General features: G+C 44.6%; 4 protein-coding genes across 6 annotated transcripts; 2 read left to right on the top strand and 2 right to left on the bottom strand.

Annotated features, from left to right (window-relative positions):
* Positions 1–802: 802 nt before the first annotated feature.
* On the bottom strand, positions 803–3,416 carry LOC129592413 (zinc metalloproteinase nas-14-like). The gene is made up of 6 exons (XM_055488440.1): positions 2,964–3,416; positions 2,630–2,714; positions 2,324–2,453; positions 2,149–2,252; positions 1,795–1,866; positions 803–1,440 (listed from the first exon to the last, which is right to left on the bottom strand). Exons 1-6 carry the CDS (start codon positions 3,345–3,347, stop codon positions 911–913), a joined length of 1,305 nt encoding a protein of 434 aa, XP_055344415.1. The 5' UTR covers positions 3,348–3,416; the 3' UTR covers positions 803–910.
* Positions 3,417–3,725: 309 nt separating this feature from the next.
* LOC129592361 (uncharacterized) lies at positions 3,726–10,442 on the top strand. 3 transcript variants are annotated; one of them, XM_055488374.1, is made up of 12 exons: positions 3,726–4,014; positions 4,267–4,401; positions 4,556–4,851; positions 5,100–5,227; positions 5,768–5,893; positions 6,022–6,623; positions 6,815–6,860; positions 7,167–7,321; positions 7,680–7,921; positions 8,202–8,369; positions 8,433–8,649; positions 9,012–9,961. In XM_055488374.1, exons 6-12 carry the CDS (start codon positions 6,518–6,520, stop codon positions 9,293–9,295), a joined length of 1,218 nt encoding a protein of 405 aa, XP_055344349.1. In that variant the 5' UTR covers positions 3,726–4,014; positions 4,267–4,401; positions 4,556–4,851; positions 5,100–5,227; positions 5,768–5,893; positions 6,022–6,517; the 3' UTR covers positions 9,296–9,961. The 3 variants fall into 3 exon arrangements, 1 of the variants encoding a protein (XP_055344349.1); XR_008690967.1 differs by lacking the exons at positions 3,726–4,014; positions 4,267–4,401; positions 4,556–4,851; positions 5,100–5,227; positions 5,768–5,893 and adding exons at positions 5,919–5,956; positions 10,173–10,440 and having other exon boundaries at positions 9,012–9,923; XR_008690968.1 differs by lacking the exons at positions 3,726–4,014; positions 4,267–4,401; positions 4,556–4,851; positions 5,100–5,227; positions 5,768–5,893 and adding an exon at positions 10,173–10,442 and having other exon boundaries at positions 6,533–6,623; positions 7,111–7,321; positions 9,012–9,923.
* A 280-nt stretch (positions 10,443–10,722) lies between these two features.
* LOC129592472 (uncharacterized) lies at positions 10,723–12,440 on the top strand. Its single transcript, XM_055488517.1, has 2 exons — positions 10,723–10,918; positions 11,244–12,440. The coding sequence occupies exons 1-2, from the start codon at positions 10,852–10,854 to the stop codon at positions 12,281–12,283; spliced, it is 1,107 nt and encodes a 368-aa protein (XP_055344492.1). The 5' UTR covers positions 10,723–10,851; the 3' UTR covers positions 12,284–12,440.
* Positions 12,441–16,766: 4,326 nt separating this feature from the next.
* On the bottom strand, positions 16,767–17,423 carry LOC129592395 (uncharacterized). Its single transcript, XM_055488416.1, has one exon. The coding sequence runs from the start codon at positions 17,421–17,423 to the stop codon at positions 16,767–16,769; it is 657 nt and encodes a 218-aa protein (XP_055344391.1).
* Between the last annotated feature and the right edge of the window lie 2,182 nt (positions 17,424–19,605).

Below are 19,605 nucleotides of genomic sequence, written 5' to 3'. Positions count from 1 at the left end.
CTGGACGTTCGTTACACGCAGATGCGCTGGCTGGCGCTGGCAGATTCGTTACACGCACGCCATTGGTGCGCTTTGGACAGCACCCGTGGAAACTCCTCGCGAACCGTTCGACCCCCACCGGCTTCACCCACTTTGTCGAGAATGAAATCGGCGATCCCGATGGATTGTGACTGCGGCGCACCGACGATGTAGATTGTAGAAGATGCGCACTGCGCATCGCGCAGCATGCGCAACATGCTGCGCATTGCGCAGCATGTTGAGCACGGTCTCGCTAGTGGAATCGCGCTTATCCGTCCATGCCGTACACTCCGGGTTCGTACCCCACCCGCTGCTATAGACCCGCAAAGCAACGGTTTCGATGGTGCGGATCCGTACCATCGAAACCCGGTTCGCAAGCGAAATCATAATTATCATATATCACAGTCTGAAGATTGTTCTAATTTAATCCTCCAAAGCGAATGGTGTGCAACACTTGCTGTCAAGTTAGTTTTGCCTTTTATGCGTTTTCGCATCTCTTTGCTTTATTTAGGTGTAACTTGGTGTTATAGAGAACCCTAAATAGTAAACGTGGTGAGTAAATAAATTAAAATCGTGCAACGTTCCGTAATGGGTACGCAGGTAATTATAAACGCCCGTTTTTTTGAGACGAATTTTTGTACGAGTATGGTACAAATTGTACATGCAACTGAAAAATACTCAGCTAAAGTCCAAAAATAACATCTTGCTGCAAAGTTAAATTTAAAACTATGCCACTGTTCAATAGTAACGAACATTACTGCCTCTGTGGCGGATAAAATCCAAGCAGTACACACAGCTTTAATTGCAAAACCATTCTCACACCGGTCATCTTTTAATATCTTTTCACCAACATTGGCCTTTCCGCTAGCAGAGTACATCAGAGTCAACAGTCTTAATTGCAAAAGCAGTACACCGAACGGACATCATTGTCCCAGCTGGTACCGGCCAGATCAAACTCACCATACACCACTGTTTCCCCATTGGAATCTAAGGAGGTCGCCGCCAGAGCGTGCAGCTCACCCAGGTACCCAGTGTGATCGCCGAAACGATACATGCCGATATAACATCCATGATTGAGTATGACGTACGAGATGACATCGTACCACTCCGCGTGCAGCGAGCTTACCTCCCCGTTCATGAACCAGGTACTATAAGAGCCGTCTTCCCCGTACGGATTGTCGGTGTATACCGTGCCGCAGACCCGGTACATCCGATTGAGATCCTGTGCGTCCATGGCGCTCAGACCGTACGATTGCGTGATAGAGTGCTGTTCGGCCATGGGATATTTGGCCCAGACCGTCCAGATGTTGGGATCGATACCGAAAGAATTCCAAGTGTAGTGCATGATTGAGCCAAAGTCGTATGGATGATTGTAATGGGTGATTTCCGAGGTGTCGTATGACAGGAAATTGTGCTGGTTCTCTAGATAGGAAAAATCATTCACCAAACTGACTGGCAAAAGTCATTTACGCGGTCCCGGAAAACAAAATAATTAGACAAAACCAAAATAGTTTTCTATATTCACTCATGCCAAAATAGCTCTTTAGTTCTTTATGTTCTTCTGTAGGACACCAAAATTCTTTAATATTATCACCAGCTTATCCAGAATAGTTCTTTATATTCACCATATTAAACAACAAGTCGTGATGAACCACAGGAAAAAAACTTTCCTTTTTGGACAGAATAGTCGTTTTAAAACGTAATTTTTAGTACCATATTTTGTCATGCTGGCAGTGCTTAGACAACTACCGCACCAACTGGTTTGATTAAGCGTACCTTCAGGAATGTTATCCCAGTTGATATCGACGTAATTATCCCGGTCAGAACGCGATTGTTCATGCCAGAATCCTAATAAATAAGAAATCAGTGTACGCAGGGTTCTTTTATTTCGTCATCAGATTTCAAACAAGGCACTCCAAACCCGATAACGAAAATGTCTGTTTGTATGTCTGTAACCGAAGCTGGGTGATGGCGTAAAAGCCAAAAAGGCCGAAATGGTTAATATAATACTTTTTATGTTATGGGATGTAAACCCGCTTCGAATTAGCATACAGTGTCAAGTGAAATGTTCGCCACCAGCGCGCTCTGGTAAACCGACGCACGAAACTGTACATTCTTCTACTCGCTTACCGATGGCGTGGTTTAACTCATGGACAACCGTGTTGAAGTATACGCAGTCTGGCTCCAGATTGACATATTGCATTCCGCCCTGCCGACCGACATAGCTCCAGCATCTGCAACGGACCACACGCTTTGTTGCACAGACCATAAAAAAACTATGGACCTTCGAGAACACGCTACACACCCTGAGCCGACATTTCCACGGTAGATATAAATATAATCCGGCTCATCCATTCGCTCGAGGAATTGCACTGCCTCGACTTTGTAATAAAACTCATTCATACCATCATAGATAACTTGGCGCTCGTCCTCCGCTGTTAACAAGCAGTTATTGTAATAAGCAATGCTTAATAAGCAAGTTAGCAATGCTTAATAATCGGAAACGTGAAACATTTTCACAGAGAAAAACACGTGATGCCAAGTTCCGATTACAACTTTTTACTACAAGAGATAGCTGGGCAGTGTGCAGCGTGTACATTTGATTGCTTACTGAAAGTAGGATCGATGATGTAATAAACGCAAGCTCCCACCCACTGGTTGCTACCGTCGAGGATGGCGCTTTTCAATCGGCTTTGCTGCAAATCCCAGTTCAAACCGATTGAAGTAATACATTAATAAGAATAAGGAGTTCTTCGGCACCAATTTTATCAAGGGAAATTAATAACGCTAAATTAAGCGTAGAATAAATATTGGCGCCAGTTTTACCAACTAAACTGAAAAGGAGTAGTAAGTTCAGCTGAGAAACAATATCAGCGTCAATTTTGCTCCTTAAAACACAAGAGAATTAAGTTAAACTTAAGAAAAACGAACAACGTCAGTCATACCAAAGCGGTGCGTGTTTCGCTTGGTTGGCGAATCCCGGCAATGTCTCCCTCGAATAAGGGGATCTTCACACCCTCCAACACTGACGCATCCTTCTCTAACTTTAGATTTTTATTGACCATGCGTTCCGGTGGTGATAGCCGGTGGCGGTTCGGTGGTGTAGCTTGTACTCGCTTTAAGCCGTTCACAGACGGCAATGGTTTATGCACTTCCTTGTCCGCCGGTTTCCGATTGGCTGCTGGAATGGGAGCCTTTCCAGCGGGAGTGGAAGCGGCTTTTGAACGGAGTCCATCTACTTTGCTCACAGACCTCGACGCCGGCGCCTGGCCAATGGTTACCAACGCCAGCAAAAAGAAGGCGGAAAGGAAGAGCGAAATTCTCGTCATGGTTGCGGCTCGGCAGAGGGATGCAAATGCCTGTGCGGCTGTGCCTAATGTCGTTCCACGGATACTTTAAATTGTGTGTTATCAGTAATTTGAGCTTGCTGCCATTGTGAATAATCGACACAATTCGGAATGATAATAGTTTGGAAAAAGCCGTTTTCGTCTTTGTTGCCACTTTATCATAACAGGATGCTTCTATTTGAATATTTAATTCTGAAAGGTCGTTGAGAGATAGCAGTGACAAGACGAGATAATAAAATGACACAGCAAGAATAGTGCCATTCAGGATTGCATACCGGTATGACAATGTGGATAAGTGATTATTATTTTGCGCTGGATATGTTTGCTAATTAGTAATCACCATGCAGGCATGCACGCAGTCGTTCGTGGTAAATTCAAGCAAGCCTCGACATGATTATTGCGCGTATTAACTGGCTAACATCTATCGTCATTATGTGTGCTTCGAATGGGATATAAACACTTCAGTTTCTGATTGCGCAAGTACAGTATTATACGAAGCACGGAGCTGATATCATAACTGTTAACTGTTCAAATATCAGTCGGTACATAGTCCGTAGTCGACACATGTAATAGTACTCAATGGCTTCCGTTCGACCAGTGGTGTTGCTGATGGGACTGATCAGCTGCAGTCAAATATTATATGCCCAAGGTGGGGTACAACAGCAAAATTTGCTCTTTTTGTTTTTAATGTGGAACGATATCAGCATGAGACTAGTCACATTATGCAGAAAGCGGATTCGTACAAGAATAGCTAAGCTTCTTTTTATGGATTTTATGAAAAATGGTTAGCCACTGTCCGTTAGTTTGATATGCTACCTATTTTAGTCGCACCAGCATGCACAAAGGTGAAGATTGCTGTTATCGCTGATCGAAACTTAATTTTAACTGTCTCTACTCACAGAATCGTATCGCTGTGATTTCGAAGCGGATCTTTGTTGGATGTACGTAGCCCCGTTCGGCATACCATGGATGCGGCGGAACCAGGCGGATCTCTTGGCCGACAACGTCCCTAATCGACCGGACGAACTGGCTAACAGTAAGGCTGCATGATATCACAGTAATATCACAGTAAGGCTGCCTGATATTCTTTGAAATTTCCGTGAAGAAAAGAGGACTGCATTTCTGCACAGAACAGAATTATGCTCGGGCAGCAGAGACAGTATATCAGATCAACCGCACTTAATTTTCAGATCAGTGGTACCTGTCTTTAACGCCTGCCCCATTTGGCTCTTTTGACGCCTCTGAACCCAATATCGCAATCGCACGAACACCCGTTATTCATGGCGGCGTCAGTTTGGATGGCACAGCAAAGGACTTCTGCTTGTCTTATTGGCTGTATATGGCAAGCGATCAACCCAATGAATTCCGTGTGTCCATCGCGGAGATCGAGACGTCGGCCTACTATGTACTGCAGTCATTCACGGGTAATGCAGCGCCTGCTTGGCGGCGTGAATCCGTTAAATTCCAGCAGCGGGACGCTTTCCAGGTAAACGCTGGCAACGAGACGGCTGGTCTGCCATCATTATAACGGCGGTAGTCAGTTTGCTTCACTGGTTTGCATGGCGGTAAGGTTACTGGAAACAAAAATTAATATAATCTAAAAGGTTGTGCATAAATTTTAGACGATAGAAAGTACGCGATATTTCATTCGATTTTGAGATAAATAAACCGAAGTCCGTCCTTGGTTTATAAATATTTATCGTGCATGCGTTAAAAACTTTTTGTTTATTTTAGCTCGACCTTTTTGCCATGATTCTACCAGTTTCCCAGGCTAATTTCTTTCAGTTGGCCCTTGACGATTTGACGGTGGCCAAAGGATTGTGTTAGTGGTACCCAATATCGCAATAAATTACATATAATTGGTACATATAATTTGTATAACCTCGAAGTCTCTGCGTTACGTAGCGCTGTCTTTGTTACCAAAGCTTTCATAGAAATGAAAGCAAGCTGATATGATTGAACAAATACACGGTAAAATTATGAAAACATATTCAGTGAAGCAAATAAGCTACAACTTCCGGTTGTCTTAAAGAAGCACAGAAACTAGGACGCAGAATATACTCATCATCCAGTAAGCATTGATCAGTATCTGTTCCAGTGCATCTATAGTGCAACTAATTTTCGCCCAATAAAAAATTTAAATAAAAATTCCATTGTAATTACTTAAAATTAATTAGCGCGTATCGGATAGCATAAGCACAAACAGTAATTGAATAGCTCAAGTACATGGTCTTTCGAGCTCGATATCACTTATTAGTTCCATACTTCGACAAATTACACATTTCGTCTCCCGCCTAGTCGAAAATTATCCGAATTTAGCCTACAGTATACACAAACAGATACAGCGCACAGGCGTATACGTACAAAAGCAGCTGTTTGTGATATTTCATATTTTTTTAAAGAAGAGGAAGATCAAAGTGTACGAAACAATTTGTATGGATAAACGGAATGGGACCAATCTGGACCGCTCACATACGGGGCCATTGTGTCATTGACGTCGTCGTGTGCTGCACACAAGAAAGCTGCGCGTAAGATTAATGAGATGTAGATACACGGATTTCATGAATTTTCCTCGCACTAGAATTTTCCCCGTAAGCACTTACTCGTACTGTCTATATATGCACCCTAATTTTTTGAATGTAGTTTTATTTTTCAGTTTTGGCACTGCGGTTTACAAGGAGGAAAAGATTGGAAGAACGGGAGAAGCAGCACGGTTTAATATGGTGCATCGGGCATGCACGAAGAAACGGCATGATGCTTGCCAATGCAGGTTGCGCCGTTGCAGCGTAGTACATAATACGTCATAATTATGAAGGAGTATCGGAGTATGTACGATACGTTACTGATATACACGTTCACAATACGCATTGGAATACGCGTATATAAAACGCGGCTATTCATATGCGCTACGATTGCCTTTGCCACTCGCCAGCTGCAGTTATTATTGTGCCGCAGGCATCCATAAAGTAGTGAGTGTGGTATCTCTTTTCCACCGTTAATTTAATGGTATTTTCGCGTTAACCGGTATTTTTCAGAAGTTTGAATTTGGACTGCTGGCACCCGTTCTTGTGGCTTCGTGGTTCGAAGCAGTGTCGCTGCCCAAACTAAGGTTCGCTGTTCACAGTTATGAGTTGGGAAAACCTGTTGTACAAATGACAGCAAACGAGGAGCGAACTTCTGAACAGAGTTCATTTGATTACGGCCAATCGCATCCAGTGTTAGCGGGATCTAGCAATCCTGCGCTTCGCGTACAGTCTGGTATGTGGGATTGAAAATACAGTTCTTAAGCATGTTGGAAACAGTGTAGCTGACTTTTGCGCACTCTTGAAATAATTGGAATCATTGGATGATAATGTTCGCTCGGATAAATGGCAATATTAAATATTTGCGCGTTGGACATGTCAGCAACATAATTTTCCGTGCTGACAAAGCCGTCGTTTGTTTTCCAGTGATACGCTTCGCCCCCTCCCCTGATGAATCACGGTGTCCAGACAAGTATGTCCAATTAATTACTAAATGATTTATGATTAACAGATTTGTGATTAATTATGATTAATGATTAACCGTTCACCTATTAAGAGTAAAACTCAGATTTACTCGTATCAATAAAAGAAATTTATCAACTTTAATGATTTATGGTATAGATTGGATTTTGGAGTAGTAAATGCTCCATTTTGGAGTGGTAAATATGTACTTTATGTGTCTTGTGATTCAAACATTCTTCCTATGGCCCATGATCCCTTAGGAATGACACTATGACGATCGTTTATGCTGTTTCATGCCAAGTAATCTTCGCTGCAGAAGCCCGTCCTCTGACTTTGAAGTGAATTCCGTAGTCCCATTGCGGCCCCCTCCGGACCATCCCCCAAAAGCGGGCACCCAGCCTGTTGTTTTTCGGACAGGACGATTCAGTTCCAGTCTGCGGTCTCGCTCGGGCCAGCTCGTGCGCTTTTCCGGTTTGTGAAAACCAGATACTCGTAGAACGTGTAAACGCGCGGTCGCCGTCGATCAATAAATGCGACACGTGCAGGAATGTGGTAGGTATGGGATCTGTCTCTGCTAAAACGATCAGCACGTGCAATGTAATCAGCCGGCGGCAGTGCGCCTACTGCTTTCTTTTATATGACTACAGATATATGACTACAGATTATATGACTATGTGACAGATATATGACTACAGATATATGACTACAGGTTATATGACTACAGATTATATGACTACGTCCGTTTATTAGACTTTGCAGCATGTTGCCTCTCTTTGAGCACTTTGCCGATTTTCTACTATCGTTTGCCTGACTCCGAAGGTTGTCCTAGATTCTTCTGGTGTTCGTCGAGATTCCAGGGACATTCTCCAGTCGACGCTGCCGAGCCATTTCGTCCATTCCCTGCACTGTCCGTCCACCATCGACAAATACTGGGAGACTGTTACAGCGCGGAACAGTGCGCTAGAGAAGGTGATCGTTGGTGTAACGGAGGCATACGAAACTGCTTACGGCGATGAGATTGTTGCCTTTTCCACCCTTATGATTGCGGCCCTCCGGGACGGTCTCGTGCCGGTTAGTTACCCGCTTAGGCCTACCCGATGTCGTTTTACGCATATAAGAGCACGTTTTCTTTTCTGTTGTTCGATTACTTAAAGCTCGCACTTAAAAGAATAAGTTTACAGCAGTACGATTCAAAGGCAAAGTAATGAAGAAAAAAAACAACCATAACCCCATCAACAGGATTATTTTACATTTTTGGTAGCACGTCAGTTGTCTGTCCTCCATTTCGCTGCTTCGCTATTTGCTGACCGACAGTTGCATTTGATTTTGCTGCCAGTGCTGTATTTTTCAGCATGAGCCCCAGGCCACACCGTCGCATTGGATCAAGCTGCTCTCAGCCTTTACCAAAAGGACAGCTGAACGTTTGGCTACCTTTGCCTCACTGCTCGCCGGTTTTCACGATCTTTCCTTCGACGACCAACGGACGTTGTTAACGGAAAAGCATCTCATCAGCTATTTGGTCGGCTTTTCATCGGTTTTGCCACTTTTCGATTTCCTAGTTTAACTGGAATGCGTTTTGCAGATACACTATGCTAATTACTTCCACAAAGGAGAATACTACATTCTGATTCCTGCTGGTGCATCCGGGCTGCATTTGTCCAAATACGTCGTAGAATCATTGCTGGAGGTCGATGGGGATTACCTGCGGTTTGTTGGTTCTCGTTTTGCGTCAATTAACAGCAGTGACCTGACGTTGGTGGAGCTTTACCTGCTGTTAGCCGCGGCTATTTTTTATCCAGGTATACACACAGAAACGGTGGTGGCGGTTGTTGTACAACTTACTATGAACTACGTGAGTTATGCCAAGCAATGCTCGCTGCATAGAATCGGTATAAACAGTAAAACGGATGAAAGTTGCCTGCTGCAACCAAATTCCTGAATGCGCCTTTTAATCTTGATGCTTGATATGAAAATTAATTACCTGTATTGACAGTGGCCAGTTCGGATGCATGCGCTGGTAGAAATTCCATGAGACAATTCAGTTTGCAAACAGTGGATAATTGTGGGTGAACACCAACTCCTCTTGTATCTGGCGGGCTTTCTGGGGCATAAATATTATTGTTTCTTTCATGAGCCAATGACAACCGCAAATATTTTGCAGAAAACACAAAAGCCTCGAACAAGACGCTGATGGGACATACTCACGCGCTGTACATGGACGCATTGTATTATGCCATTGAAAAGCGGTTGAATATCGCCGATAGCGCAGTGGTCTACGCGAAAGTGCAGAAGATTGTCAGTCATTTCCCGCTGATCGACACCATCTCAGTGAATTACCTGCAAAATTTGAATTACAATACCGTTCCGCTGCGTTCGCGTTCGCTTGGCTTCAAAGATTCGGTCGAAAGACGAACCGATGCCACCGGAGGCTACCTTGAATTCTAACCTGGGGAACTGAGTTTTTACAGATATGGACGACTTCGTACATGTTAAGTTTTTCGAGGCACTCTTTTGTTTATTTGAATCCTTTGTATCCTGCCGCATCAATTCCGCCCAAAGCCGTACTTATTTTCTATTTCTGTGTGAATCACTTAATTTGTGGATGAGTAGAGATGTGTGGAATTCCGCACCTCACTTATCTCGCCCATGTAACTGTTTCCTTAAATCAAGACCCTTCCTCATCGTCACAGCTGATTCTGTTAACTGTCGTCCTCAGTACACGGTATCGGGTCTTCTTGGGTTTCTTTTCGTGTTTGGTTTTTGAGCTTGGGGCCGTTTCCGGCCATGTTCGGCATAATTGCCCAAAGGACTTAAATTCCGAGCACACATTTGGCGTTCTCGCGCGGCGTGCAGGAGTAATGTACCATCGCTGTTTTAAGCGAAGTTATATTGTACAACAATATCAGTTTAGAGCAGTTTTTCACCCGCGACCCAGCCCCTTCACCGAGACCAATTATTGTCACAACAAAAGTCTTGGAAAGATAATTTCTGGAGACAGCCATTAATCCTTTTGTACAAAAACCATTCTCCTTTTTTATCGGAAGCAATCACCTGGATTCTCAGACCTTCAGACGTAAGGGCGAGGCAACATGAGCAACGATAATTCTGTTGCAATTAAAATACGTTAAAAGCGCCTGGTGTCCGGGTGCTGATTTTTCGACGGCTGGGCTACCTTAGAACCAAAGACTGTGGACCACATCTATTGTAGATCTACCGTACTCTCGTTTGTAGAGCCAATGGGCATGTAATAATAATTTCGCATTCTAGGGAATTTCATATTTACGTGAATTGTTAATCAGCACGAAAAATTGCGTGTTTGCAGTAGCCAGAAAGCAATAAACGTCACGGTATAAATGGAGGTGTCCCGCCATATCGCCCACACCAATTTATTGACTTCTAGAAATGCTCGCACTTGAAGTATTCACTATTCACCATCACGGTATTCGTTTGTGCATCGAATGTTGGGAAGTGGGAACGGAAAACGCGCAATCGTTGGGAACGGGAACGGAAAATCGGGAACGGAAATCGGGAACGGAAAACGCGCAATCGCGTTGTTATACAGTTTTAATGAAAGCCTGATGTTATTATGTTCGACTGTACATTGTAAGCTTTAGCCGGCAGTGACAGTCATTTCATCCTAAACGTTGCAATCAAAATAGCAAAAATGTTCACAACCTTGCCGTTGTACTCACTTAAATTTGGTTGTATTAATCGGACACCATCACGCACACTTCCAGTGGAAGATTTAATCAAGTTCAAGGTCTCTCGTGCCTGGCCACCTTGTGTGATCCCCTATAGCTAGAACGCAGTCGCTGCCTACTACATAAGTTAACTACTTTTTCTCATTCGGAAGATTTCTATATTATGCGAGTGTTAAACATTGGTTATGTGACACATAAAGCCAGACATATAGTTCTATAGTGTAATTGTAAAGTGGTGTTTGCGTGCTGTTAATTACAGTTAATAGGTCAAAACTAGACTTTCAACCTGCATAATACAAAATGAAAATTTGGATCCGGCTAGCCGGGTTAGGTTTGTTAATTGCCGGCACATTCGCCTTTTCTTCGAGTGAGTACATTTACAATGTTACTCATAGTTTGTAAAACTTGATATAAAAACGCCAGTGCGTTTTCAGTTTCGCCCATGTATTTTTGTTAAATAATTTTGGAATTGGAAAACCAAAAGACATAGCCCACGTATTCGGTAAAATTGCCCTGGTTCGCTTGGCTTATAACTTTACGCACGTATGCAAACGCATAAAGTAATGTTTCATGTGTAGCAGTGCTGGAAAAAAGGAGTATCGTTTTTTTTACTAATTTTTACCAAGACACATACGTAAAAGAATCGTTTCTATTGCACATCGGAATACAAAAGATGCACGTGTTTCGCACAGGTTTGGAAGTTGAATGGGAAACTGACTGTCATTTTGCACCGCGGCCACTGGATGTTCAAAATCGCTCGCTTTCGACCGTGGATTTCCCTTTCCGCGCCGACAACATCACGTTGGAAGAGTGCTTGCAGTACGCGGCTATGACGGGACCTCGTCCCCATAATACACCCATATGGGACAAATGTTCTCCCTTAATTGTTGACTCTGCTGAAGAGTGTACGTCCACTCCCGAAATGTATCAGAAAACCTATCTCAATGTAGGAAAATGCTACTGGAAAGACCGCGATACCCTGAGAGAAATCCACCGGAACGTTAGCATGATCAGTCCCACCCGCGCTGTCGTAGTTTCACTTTCGCCAGGGCAATATATGGGCAGCAACGTTCACTTTGACGTTGTGGACCCAGTTCGCCAGCAGATCGTCGGCTTGACCATCGAGGCTCCGTGTGATCATAATCCAAATGTGACGGCTATGGTGTACGAAATGGGCAACCTGCCGCACATCCTCCGCTTCGACATTAACAAATGCGCCTTCGTCAATATCCGCCAGCGGGATTTTTCGCGAATGCCACAGCTTCGTATGATTTATTTCTATAAAACCGCCGTCGGTGACATGGAACCGTATACTTTCACGGATATCCCACACCTGCAAGTCTTGGCACTGGAGACCGGCCTTCTCGATGAGCTGGATTTTATACGCGTAAACGAGACCGACCCGCAACACTACGCACGTTTTCACGTATCCTACGAGGAGAAGGAGGAGAGAATACGCCAGCTGCACTGTAGCTGCTCTTATGCCTGGTTTCGAAATTTCCTTAAGGAGAAACCATTTCTTACTGCCAGCAAAAGAGAGGAAGGAGAGGTGTTCCGGTTAGGAGACTTTGCATCGCCGTCGGTGCCTCCTGAGTTTGCGCCAGATTATCGGGAGATGCTGAGTGTCGATTGTTCTAAACCGCTAACCTACGAAAATGCGCATAATGGCACGGAGTTTTCTGTTAACACGACGTGTTGTAACCTAACCTGTCGCACCATTGGGGGCCAATAATAATGGATCTAATCATACCGTTCCTCGTCCAAGGTTTTATGCAGTAATAACTGGTACTATTAAACATGTAAAGTACTATACGAGTACAGTATAAAAACTGTTCTTTACTGCGGCCTTTGCTGGCTTTTTACTGGTGCTAATGGTATTAACATACGTATTGCTAAGCTGACTTAACACTCCAAAACCTTTTCTGGATTGTTTGTTCTACAGCTGAAAGATCTTGTTCACCAATATTGGCATTAAAACGATACTAATGCACGACATGTGGTTGTTGACACAATTATGGAGAACTAAAACGGACATCACGATTCACTGCTACTGTATTTAACTAATTTTAAAAACTTTGAACCGAATTTTAAAACTGATTCAACAACATCCGAAAAATACCATAAATCCGCACCCGGACATTTGGGAGTGTGACATTTCGCCGCAATTAAATTCGATGCAAGTCTTTTCGCCGCGAAGACATTTCGCCGCGGGACCCTTTGACGCTGAGACACTTTGGTTTGGGACAATTTGCATTGAGACATTTTAACTTTGCGACTTTTTGACGGTTTATGTCCTTTGCAGGTTTTCTGTGTTTATAAAATTTATGATCTATGAGAGCGAGCGAAAACTTTGAATTTACCAGTTTTATGACCTTTGAATTTACCAGTTTATGTCCTTTGCAGGTTTTCTGTGTTTATAAAATTTACAGTGTACGAGAGCGAGCGAAAACGAAAGTTCCGTGCATGTAAATGCATCAGTTTGTTATCGGGTACAGTAATTTAGCACCATGTATTATGTAAACGTTTCCGAAATTTCATCTTTTCGGTAATACAGATACAAATGATTGATGAAATGGACTGTATACAGAAATGGACAGCTACAGATACATTCGCAGTTTTTTGGTTTTTGTTGCTAGTAAATCTGGTAGCTAGTCCAACAAATGTTCTTCTGCTAGACTATTTAAATACAGATATTCATTGCTTCAGCAGTGTGTTAAATGCTCTTTCAAGGTAACCCTGAAATCATGTCTATGTATATAATATACATATATATCATTGATATTTCGTTGATAGGTAATAGATTTTTAAGTCACCAACCAAAAATATTAAGGCTGCTTTGTGCAGAAATTGCTGTACAGTAATCATGATTCATGCGCAATGGTCGTATGCGTTATTGCGTTGTAATTACACTGCATATGTGCAGTGTGATTTCCCACCACATATTTTCTTGGATTTTTGTTGGGTCTGATTTCGAAGTAGAAACAGAAGGCCGGTTTCTTTGTGTCCGTAATGAAAACCGGATCTCAGTGCGGCTCCATCAGGTATCTCAGTTTTCATACACATCACAGTTCTGGTGCATATTTAGCAATTTAGACCGACGCAAATTGAATGATTATGAAAAAATCCATAAAATGGTCTTTCCCTTTTTTTGTCGTCTACGGTCACTCTGTCTGGTCCCAGTGTTTTCCAGCAATTTTGCCTACGTCACTGAGGCGTTGATGGCGTAGCGCAAGTTCAGTTGTCCAGCCGATTTACAGAAACATCTGAATGCTGCCGTGCGCGGCAATTACATAGTACATACTGCATACAATAGTGCAGCATCGCCTTAACATCTGTTATTTCCCCTCTTGATTGGCCAAGGTCAAAAAGTGAAAAGAATAAATAAAGGAAGGAATTTTTTTGTCAAAAAGAGGAAGGAATAATTAAAGAAAAGAAATTTTGGGGTTAAAAGGAAATTTTGATAGTAGAAAGGAAGGAAATTTGAATGGTCAGAAAAAGGAAAGTAATTTTGTGTGCGGTGAAAAAATTAAAAAAAGTTCACACGAGCACGAATCGCACAAGGTTTTTTGGAAAGCTTCTTATGTGATAGCGAAGAACACTGGGCAGCGTGCCGGTTTACTGCATTTTGCAGAAATTACTACTGTAAATTTTGTTTTTAAAAGTCGCCGGTTCTGGAAAGTACATGAACGGTTTTTTTGCACGTTTGTATTTTTAGTGTGTCAATTTTCATCAGCATAGGGTTTAAGTATAGTGGTTTGCTCTGCTCTTTACGCTTCTAACGTTGATCAACAAGCAACAAGGTACGGTATCGTTGAAAAGCCTGATTACTCACACAGACTTATAGTTATGATCAATTCATTTTTACTTGAGCTATTGTGCCCTTCTGATTTTTATAAATGCCGAAAGGCGCTTTTAGCCTACAAAACACGAAATTAACGGTTTCATACATTTACCACAACTGTGGACGGGCACAAACAGCCCCAGTTTGTTCTCCAAAATTTTGTGGAAGTTTGACATCGAAGTAATGGTAATGCAATTATCATTTGTCTGCAATAATTTAGCTGTTATGATATTAAAATACAAGAAACAGCCTCGGCTTCGCCACCGCGTTTCTTGTGATCCCCAGTCTACGGACGGTTTATTCAAAGGATTTCATTCAGTTATTTAGTTAACAGCTTATTCCTTCGGGGAAAAAATGTTCCAAAAATAGCGCTAAAACGCTGATAGGACATAAACTGTATTTATGGCTTTTGTGCACCCAGATGCATTCACTTTTATTCAGAAGGGGATTTTTGTTGATTTTTCTCTCCCGACTCTGAGTGCAGCAGGCACTTAATTTCAACCTAAAGAATGCTGCAATAGATGCTGGTATTAGTTCGGTGCGGGACAGTAATGGAATTCGGGCACTTGCTCACCTTGCGGGCACCATGCTCTGGACAGCAGCGATAGTTCGGTCACTCGTTCACCTAGCGGGCTGTGCTCTGGACAGTAGTAGCAGTTCGGTCACTCGTTCACCAAGCGGGCTATGTGCTCTGGATAGTAGTGATACTTCGGTCACTAGCTCACCTAGCAGGCTCTGTGAATCTAGGACCGATTGGCCGGTTTGGGAATATCGGCCTTCGGATTAATATTATGGAAATTATGGAATGGAATTATGGAAGATTATATACGGAAAAGCTGGGTTCGTGTATTCCCTTTTTATTTTTTGTGGGAATAAAGATCTAAAATGTAGATACCGTATTATTATTCCGTGTTATACGGAATAATTTAAGGACTGTATATTGTATATTCTGATTATTCGATTACTGTCCTTAGTATTGCTCGGACTGCAATGAAAGTCAGGCCGTTTGAACGATTACTATGGTTAGTTTCTTTTAAAGCTGCCTTCAAATGGCTTTTAACGAGCGTTCTCATTGTCAAGTCATGTTTTTGAGCGCTTTTAAATTGTTAGCTACTTATAGAAACGAAGCCATCCGCTAGCAGCATCGTTTGTGTTACTGCTAGTTGGCTGTAGGAGTAGAAGTTTCAATCTTTTTAATTTGTTGATCTAAAAAGGTACCACTTCAAATTTGCTTCATGTAACCGGACTTTGAATTATTTTCAAGGTCACCTTGAGCTTTCAGCTCTACCGGCACCGGCGTCTGTGCACGGGAGCCGGAGCGGATAATTGTCAAAACAAAATGCATGTGACACGGTTTCCAGACATGCTGAATCGAATGGCGTTAGCTGTTTTTCGATTAATTTTTTGGTTTGTTCTGACCAGATCGTACGGGGTTTTCCGTTGTAATATAGATCTTTATCTTGATATATTGCAAATTGCAAAATAGAAAGGTGTAGTACTCAGAAAGGCATGGTAAGTTTGTATTCAGAAGGCACGGCAAGTTTACATAGCTAAGTCACGTATCATAACATGAACGCAGAGTCGCAGACTCGGAGACTATCAAGTCATAGCTCCCGCCAAAAGGGTGCACACGTTTTCTCTTTTGTGTAATTTACGTTGTAAATGGGGAATAGTAGCATCGAGCAGGATATCATTAATGTTACCGCTTCCGGAGTCCACTGTGGGCACTGGAACCCCGGCTGCTGGGAAGCTGGTACTCTCGGCAATCGGCTGAGTGCGGTGACCGTGGGTCAGCGAGAAGCCGGCCGACCGGGGGTCGGCAGAGGAGAGCGACCAGTGCCCTGCACAACCGAAGGCCCCTTTATTGAGCGAATGCGAAATAAAAGAAAAGAAACAGAAGGGTGTGGCGGGTGGTAAAAGAACAAAGTCACTCGCGCGCACACGATACAGAAATGCAAAGACACTGCATGTCGAACGGAAACGCAAAAACCAAATGCGGGCACAGGAGCAGTGCCGGGCGCAAACAGCACGCGCAAGCGCGCCGGCGGCCGCTTTGATCTAAGGGCCACGACAGCGCGCAGCGCCATCTCTCGACGCTCACGTAACGCGCTAAGGCGGGAGAAAAGAAAAAGAGCGGGAGGCATATCCTCCAGCTAACATTAACAACAATTAACTTGTTAATTGTAACTTAATGTTACCGCTTCCGGAGTCCACTGTGGGCACTGGAACCCCGGCTGCTGGGAAGCTGGTACTCTCGGCAATCGGCTGAGTGCGGTGACCGTGGGTCAGCGAGAAGCCGGCCGACCTGGGGTCGGCAGAGGAGAGCGACCAGTGCCCTGCACAACCGAAGGCCCCAAACAAAACCCCAAACAAATCATCGGTAAGGATTGATACCGTCGACAGGCACAGTGCCGCGGATATATTTCGCGAAACATCCGGATTTCCATCGGCCGGTGCGTTGAATTTGGCTGTCTTCACATCCTGCCAAGGCGGCTGTCGTTGTACCGCCGATGCGGAAGCTGTGCGTACTATACTTCGGGTGATCCGAAAGCGCACGCAAAAGTTTCTTCAAGGTGAAATCGACTGCAGAGCGGGTAAGGTAGGCACCGCTAGACTGAATGAAGAGCGGTTCGCGTTGGCTGGCCATGGTTGTCCTAACCGTTGTGTACGCGCGTAAGGACTCCACGGGACACACGGAACGCCCGGTCTTGCGCAGTGACAGACGATAACCATACCCGAACTGATCCGTCTTTGTTGACTTCAGATTCAGAACGACAGAATCTGTGTGGAGTGTAACGTCTTCCAAGAGGAGGGTCTGCTTAGCTGCAAACTGACCGGGCGCAGCGGCGGTGTATTCGCTTACCCTCAAGAGTCCGGTAAAAGCCACGGTGAACGCTGCCCAGTACATTTTCTTATCGAAGGAAGACAGGCTAGATTTCGATATCTCGTCTTTCAGGTAACGCATAATCTGCAGGGTAATAGGCAGGCGTTGGTCACGTTGTTGTCCAGATAAGCGCTGGTAACCGTCCATTGTACGCATCACGACGTCTGAGCCAGCGAACGAAGTTAAGCCGCGTTCAACATGTAGCTTACTGATAGCGGCTAAATACACCTTTGCGGTTGATGGCGCAACATTCCGCAAATGCAAATGCGCGAAAAAACGGAGAAGGGTTTCTTTTGATGCCGGCAGGCTGGTCTCACCGTGCGCGCGGCAGTACGTGGCAAACTGGTGCCATCCGGAACCATATGTATTTCTGGTAGTCTGCGCCAAGTGGTGTTTCTGCAGCATGGATGCAACATCATTCAGCTGGCCGAGCCCGTGTAGCTGCTCTGTAAATCGCTCCATATGTCGGGAAGACTGTCGGGGTAGAGGTTGGCTGCGGGTGCTAGCCGGCGAAACCGGTCTACCTGAAAGCGGGAGATTGCATCAGCTATGCCGTTATCACATCCACTGATATGTTTGATGGTGAAGTGAAAGTTTCCTTCTGCTGCAATCATGGTCATTCTGCGCATGAGGTCAAGCACAGCTCGATTGGTTGAGCCTAACTTATCCCAAGCCTCACAGACTCCCAGGTTGTCACAGTGGAACATAACTTTCTTGTTCCGAAACAATTGCTGCCACAGCATTAATGCGAACAAGACGCCTAACATCTCCAGATACTCGATGCACGGCTTGATATCCTTAATCCATTGTGGCCATGGAGACGCAAACCAGCGGCCGCTGTAATAACCGCCCACTCCAAGGCGGCCCGAGGCGTCAGTGGAGAGGTGCAACGTGTCTGGCCTGCTCCATTCTGGCTCCAGAATAGTAGCTAAACCGTTCCAAGCAGGCAGGAACTTAAGCCACCAAGCGATGTCCAACTGAAAATCGGCGTCTAGTTGAATTGATGTGACAAACCGGGGTCTGTGAGTGGTCAGGCCGGACATTTTGTGAATGAGACGCCTTAAGTAAAGTCGACCAGCGGGCACACATTTGGTTGCAAACTGCAGCGAGCCGACAAGACTCTGCAGTTCTACCAGTGAACATGACGTTTTCTTCGACCAGGACCGAAGCAGCTCAGTTAGACTGTTGAGCTTTCCTTCTGGTAAAGACAAAGTCTGCGCTACGGAATCGATAGTTATTCCCAGAAAGACTATGCGCGTACATGGGCCCTCTAGCTTGTTTGCTGCGAGCGGTACACCCAATTCTTCGCACAGTTTCATGAACAAACTGACCAATTCAGCGCATCTACCACCAACCGGCGCGATGATTAGGTAATCATCGATGTAGTGTAAAATAGCGACGTGACCGGAAATGTTGCAAAATATCCAGTGTATGGCATCAGAGCACATACAAAACAAGCGCGGTGCGGAGCGACAGCCAAAAGGTAAAACCACGTCGTGGTAATATTTACCTTTGAACTTGTAGCCAAGAAGGTTCCACTGGGAGCATCGTACTGGAATCAAGCGGAACGCATTGGCAATGTCTAGCTTCGCCATCACTGCGCCCTTGCCATATGCAGCGATCAGCTTAGTGGCATCGTCCACGGAACAAAACTTTAAGGGTGGTTCGTCCTTCGCGATGAAGTCGTTGACTGATGTTCCAGTCGGTTGGGAAAGGTCCATGATTGTGCGAAATCCACCGCTCGACTTTGGCCTAACACCGAGAGCGTTGCAAACGAAATTTGGTAGAGGCGGTCGGTTAAACGGGCCGAGTGCGTGGCCACATTGAACGCTCTTTTCGATGGATGACGAAATCGCTTCAGGATTCTCATCTGCAGTGCGGGAATTTTTTGTATAGCGGGATAATTCTGGGCCGCGGTATCCGATATCCGCTCCGTCAGTGATCATGTGAATCAAATCTTCGACAAAAGTTCGGTCGGGATGTGCTGTCAGGAGTTTTTTAAAGGCAGCCGGTTTAAGTGGCGTACGGCTCCTAACGGCGTTCGGCTCGCTTGTCATACCGACGGGGGCAATTGTATTCGGCGTGATCTTCGGAATTACATTCGCTGCACTCGTGCAGGCGTCCTCGGCGGCATGGTGTTGTGCAATTTCCTTTGTTGAAATTGTTGCAGATTTCGCCCTCCGCAGCCGGGCGCCCGCGAAAGGGCTGCTTACAGTCCCGTGCGACGTGACCCACCTCCTTGCAGCGTCCGCGCTGCAGCGTGCTATGTCGTGGGTTCGACAAGCCGCTAGTGCTGGCTGTTCGTGCAGTGAGAGTCTTGGGATTAGCT

This window comes from Paramacrobiotus metropolitanus, unplaced genomic scaffold (assembly GCF_019649055.1).
Source record: "Paramacrobiotus metropolitanus isolate TYO unplaced genomic scaffold, Prichtersi_v1.0 Parri_scaffold0000052, whole genome shotgun sequence".
Classification (NCBI taxonomy): domain Eukaryota; kingdom Metazoa; phylum Tardigrada; class Eutardigrada; order Parachela; family Macrobiotidae; genus Paramacrobiotus; species Paramacrobiotus metropolitanus.
This window is presented reverse-complemented; position numbering and strand designations above follow the sequence as displayed.